This window comes from Podarcis gaigeae, assembly GCF_964106915.1.
Source record: "Podarcis gaigeae genome assembly, chromosome: 6".
Lineage (NCBI taxonomy): Eukaryota > Metazoa > Chordata > Lepidosauria > Squamata > Lacertidae > Podarcis > Podarcis gaigeae.
The window spans coordinates 56,155,657-56,160,635 of record NC_139682.1 but is presented as its reverse complement, the minus strand read 5'-3'; the positions used below and the strand labels follow the sequence as shown (position 1 = coordinate 56,160,635).

At 39.3% G+C, this 4,979-nt stretch overlaps 1 protein-coding gene across 2 annotated transcripts; it reads right to left on the bottom strand.

Moving 5' to 3' along the window:
- Positions 1–291: 291 nt before the first annotated feature.
- Positions 292–4,859, bottom strand: PRPF38A (pre-mRNA processing factor 38A). Of its 2 annotated transcripts, none has more exons than XM_083742598.1 (10): positions 4,596–4,859; positions 3,741–3,900; positions 3,225–3,346; positions 2,765–2,850; positions 2,247–2,357; positions 1,791–1,903; positions 1,668–1,694; positions 1,487–1,584; positions 1,071–1,122; positions 292–802 (listed from the first exon to the last, which is right to left on the bottom strand). In XM_083742598.1, the coding sequence occupies exons 1-10, from the start codon at positions 4,723–4,725 to the stop codon at positions 760–762; spliced, it is 942 nt and encodes a 313-aa protein (XP_083598724.1). In that variant the 5' UTR covers positions 4,726–4,859; the 3' UTR covers positions 292–759. The 2 variants fall into 2 exon arrangements, with proteins under 2 accessions (XP_083598724.1, XP_083598725.1); XM_083742599.1 differs by having other exon boundaries at positions 1,071–1,119.
- Between the last annotated feature and the right edge of the window lie 120 nt (positions 4,860–4,979).

Below are 4,979 nucleotides of genomic sequence, written 5' to 3'. Positions count from 1 at the left end.
TTGCACTTGCAAAGGCTCATGGAATTCATAGACACTGTTTTCACACTATTATGGCTGCTTTGCCCCCTTTCACGCCACCTCTGGGTTAACCCCTCTATTGTGCCATTTAATTCTTGGTTAGGGGATGGGGGAAGATTGCCCAGAGGTGGTGTCTAGACATACAAGGTTACACTATTGGGAGAAAAAAGGTGCAAGTATCTTAAATCACAACACTGCATTCCAACCTTTTGAAAATTAAGCTCATCAGTACTTGTTGAAGTATCCTTGAATAATAATTAGTTTCATAGCACATTTGTTCTGCAGCTTGTTTATCAAAGATTTTAATAAAGAAGTTACAATAGTACTTTCCTGCTTGCCCCACACCTGAAGTAATTCTCTACAGAATTATGTACATTTTTGAACAGCTTGTTAGCTGATAAAATTATGAGTTACATAAAAATTGTTATACAAATACTCCAAAAGCAAGACTTTCATAATAGGTTTCACAATGAATTTAAACAATTCATTGTGCCTTGCTCTTATATAGTTTTAAGCAAGTACGGGCTGTCAAAAGAATTTTTTACACAACACTTCTTTTAGGGAAAAAACATGAACATACACTGAATGAATGTCCCCTCAAGTTAAACAAAGAATATTATGTTGTCAAAGAAAACGTTGTGAATACAAAAATGATTAGCTGTCACAGCAGCTTCTACCCATTCTGATGCCTGATATCTACAAGAAAAGAAGTGGTGGCTCAGATTCTTGAACTCTCTAGGTTCATTCATTTCCCCGACGACTCTTCTTATGGCTCTTTTTAGATCTGAAAGAAGAACAAAAGCAACTCACTGTTCAGTTGATACTCAGGAAGAAATAAATTGAACATGTAGTGATAAATTCACCTCTGGATATTAATACAGTGATTATGATAATCACAAGAGTCCTAAAAATATCTTTCCAAGATACATACAATCTATCTTGAATTCATAGATGATACAAAAAAGTTGTTGGCGGATAACAAAATCTAGCAAGAAATCTGTAAGCAAGACCTCTTATAATAATATCATTTTAAAGTAATATGAACGATGTACCTTTCTGGGGACTTGGAATGACTTCGATGTCTATGGCTACGATGATGCCCTGCTGAGACAAGATACAAAATCTTTACTTTGATTTCGTTCTCTACAGAAGATTCCTCCTGAATGTAACATCAAGTAAAGCAGAGCGGTAATAGGGGATTCAATCAATTTTAACTTCGTTAGGGGCTTGAATCCTAGTTTCCGTGAGTAAAACTCTGCTCAAGGGTGCTCCAGAATAATGTCGCATGTGGCACCAAGGGCAACAATGGAAAGGAATAATTTCACTTCCATGAACAGAGCTGGAACTGAGGATCCAAGCCATCATATTATAAACAGATTGCCCCCCCCCAATACTGGTAGAAATGGGAAAGTAAATTAACAGATGCCAAAAAGCTACCTACAACTCCCTCTCCCCAAAATAAAATTACCTGGAGATTTAGATCTTGATCTGTGGCGTCTTTCCCTAGATCTACTTCGGTGTCGCCTTGGGCTCTTGCTGCGATGCCTTTCCCGACGTGGTGATGGACTATAGGGACACAGGTTATTAGTATAAAGTTCACACAATTATTTTTTTAAAAAATCAGCTTGATAATTTAGTAAGTCTCCTACCTTCTCCTCTTTGGGGATCGGCTTCGCCTAACGGAAGGGGGGAAAAGAAATGTTAGTCTGACAATAGTTTTAGGTACAGCATTAAGTTGGTTAAAAGTATTTTGCCGGCTCCAAATATGTTACCTTCTAGGAGATCTGCTTCGGCTTCTTCTGTAACGCAGAGTTGGAGATCTGCGGGGTTTGTCTAGATCCCTGTAGCCTCTTCTCCTGTGATCAGGTGAGGGAACTCGCTCCATCTGAAAATATTGCAAGCAAAGCATTCTGGAAAAAAAACCCTTATGTTCAATGCAACATCTCTAAAATGAACTTTAAAAAAGATTTTAAAGAAGCACAAAGGACTCAATGCTTTAAAAAAAAGTTCTAGGAATAAAGTAAAGCTTGGACAGTCTTCTGATCTTCCTTTTGTAGAACGTCAGAACTGAACAATTAAGAATAAAATAACAATAGCTAAAGCCAGTTCTAAAGCTCTTTAGCAATATGAGCACCATATAAGAAATGCTTTATTGCACTGTGTAAAGTCAATATGTCAGTACTCTTGTTATAGAAGAGGCCCTCAGGGGAGCTACACAAATGTTCAACCTTTTCGTCCTCCTCTTCCTCCTCCTCGCTGGACTCCACATCATCCATGTCTTCTTCCAAAGCGCTAATTCGTGGTTCCAGTTGTTCAGCCTCTTCTAGGACATATCGTTTCTAATAATGAATGAAAAAAATCTTAATTTGTGTCAGCCATTGGCCATAGCAATAAAACTAACAATACGATATACAAAGAATAGAAATAAAAAGTCAATTATATAAAATGCATTTTAGGGTTTTGAATCAATGGTCAAATAGTGGATCTTATTCTGACTGCTCCAGCTAAAAACCTTGCAACCTTTGCTGTCACCTACTCCTCTTGAATCGTTTCTAACAACAACCACCACCACCACCATTTCTCAATGGAAGCAATACACATTTGGAGGACATAGGGTTGAATCACAAATGTCTTGTTTTTCCAAATTTAGACTTGGGTTGCCCCCTCCAACCATTATATTCTGATGTGTAGTATTTTAGGTTTGATTCATATTTTTATTATTAGCATGTTACAAGCCATTACACACCTGTAGTCTAGGTAAAATGACATCACAAACTCGCTCATCATGGAGCAGTTGATCAATAAACTCATCCACGTGCATTAGTTCAAACTCTGGAAAAAAATATTTTAGAGAACATCACTACAATATCTACAATAAAAAAATTAAAATGGGTATGGCTGAAGATCAAATAAACATTGAACAATTTAGTCCTATTTTCCAAATAAAAACCACAGTATAAAAGGAGTAGAAATATTGCAGTTAATATTTTGTGGATACTGTGCTTCTTGGTCACAAAAGCAATAGTTCCTTACAAAGCAAATAATTTAATAAGTGTCAATTAAGACTATAACATCAAGATTCCTACACAGCATATTCCACAAATGCTATCTACATTGGTAAAATTGATTAAATACCACCCAACTTAATGACTTCTTTGTGGATGGGCAGGAGCTGATCAGGTAAATTATAAAACTGAGCCACTTACCCCCATTTCTATTTTGGCTTTTTATTTTTCGATAATCATTGTACAAAGGTTCTAGGTATTTGTAGCAATCTGTAGCAGTGCCAGTCAGTCTCATGTACAATGCACCCAGCAATCTTACATACCTAAAAATTAGCAGACACAAAAATAGCAATTTAGAATTATTATTCTTCCAGATAAAGTCATTGGAATACATGCTCTCAGCTCAGAATTTGAAACTATACCCCAAAATTTTCATTAATGTAACCTTCATGTACCACATAGCAGATTCTAGGTGCAGGAAGAATTAGAAAGGTACAATGGCAACAAGATTACCTCCAAACAGGCAAAACATTTGTATCATAGAAGAATCCTTCTGTGAGTCCTGACTAAAGAAAGTTGCACAGTAAGGGTAATGACTTAAAAATTAGTAGATGTAGAGATGAGAGCTGACTAATGTGAATCTGAACACCAAGAAAGGCTTTTGCTAATAATTGGAAACCACAACTCTAGACTACTTCTCTAGCTATTTTCTCTTACTTGAAATCTTCATTCTTTATAAATTCAACAATGATATCCTTTTCAGGCTGTATCTGCAGCATCTTCAAAGTCAAGCACAAGAATGGTGTAGGCTTGATATTTCCTCCATAAACTCCACCAGTGTATCTCAGTTCCATGGCTTTATCCACCACCAGTTCAGCTATGAAAGGAATGATATGAAAAGGCACTCAGATTCTGAAGTTAGAGCAAGACCCATTGCTCATGTTTAAGCTGGAAGTTGCTCATGTTTAAGCTGGAATTTTTAGTCAACTAGGAAGGTTTACTGTTACTAGAGAATTTGCTACCAGAAAATACTATGACGGTGATGGAACTTTAAACATGCATAGGATTTGGATTCTTAATAAGCGTTCAAATGACTGCCCAAGCTTTTGATACTTCAGGTATTACCTCAAGTGGTTCAATCACCCGATTAAAAATATTAATAGGTGGCTGCTTTTTTCCGGTGGGTACGCCTGCCCCTAAACATTTTGTGAATCTAAGTTTGCCTCATTGAGGCGCAGGCAGTATTTCAATATGAGTAGGAAAATGAGAGTACCCCTACACATTTTTATTTTTAGGGAAAAAAGCACTGATAGGCGATATAAAGGAAACTAACTTATAACACTGGTTAGTCCAGCATCTTCTGGCCCTGGATGAAGGGGTGGCATACAAATGTAGCCACTTATGAAATACACAGCGTGGTTGTACAGCTTTTGTGCCCTCGTTTCACCCGCCTCTCCCCCGGTGTGTAGTTTCCAAAGTGCCCCACCAAAGTGGCTGTTATTCCCCAGCTTCCCCCCACGGAGTGAGCCCCTCCTCTTCCACCCCCAGGTACCCAGACGCCCTAGGCCTCACCTGTGAGGCCGAAGCACTCCTCCTTCCAATACTTGGATTCATAGATGCGAGTGCGGATGATTTTCTCCACCAGGTATTGAGGGTTAGTGCCGTGGATGCTGTGCGCGTCCTTCACTGTCCGGTTTGCCATAGCCGAAGTCCGGCCCGGCACGAACCCGTCCGCGTAGAGGCCTGGCGAGAGAGGAGGGGGAAACAGAGGAGGGAGAGACAAAGGAAGTACCGGACCAGCGCACCGAGAGACGCGTTCCCCCTTTTTCACTTCCGTTTGGGGGGGTTCACTTCCTCTAGAGGCGGGTTCCCACACCTACAATGGTTTCCGGCCTGCCATCTTAGCAGTGGGCAAAAGAGCCGCCCTTCCCGAGCTTCGCCTGGCCAGAAAAAAAC

Excerpts from the sequence above, each read along its gene's own strand:
- PRPF38A (XM_083742598.1), bottom strand. The coding sequence starts at position 4,725 with ATGGCAAACCGGACAGTGAAGGACGCGCACAGCATCCACGGCACTAAC. Across the intron at positions 2,358-2,764 it reads TCATTTTACCTAGACTACAG|AAACGATATGTCCTAGAAGA; the intron begins GTGTGTAATGGC and ends ATTCATTATTAG. Across the intron at positions 1,123-1,486 it reads ATCAAGATCTAAATCTCCAG|CAGGGCATCATCGTAGCCAT; the intron begins GTAATTTTATTT and ends ATCTTGTCTCAG.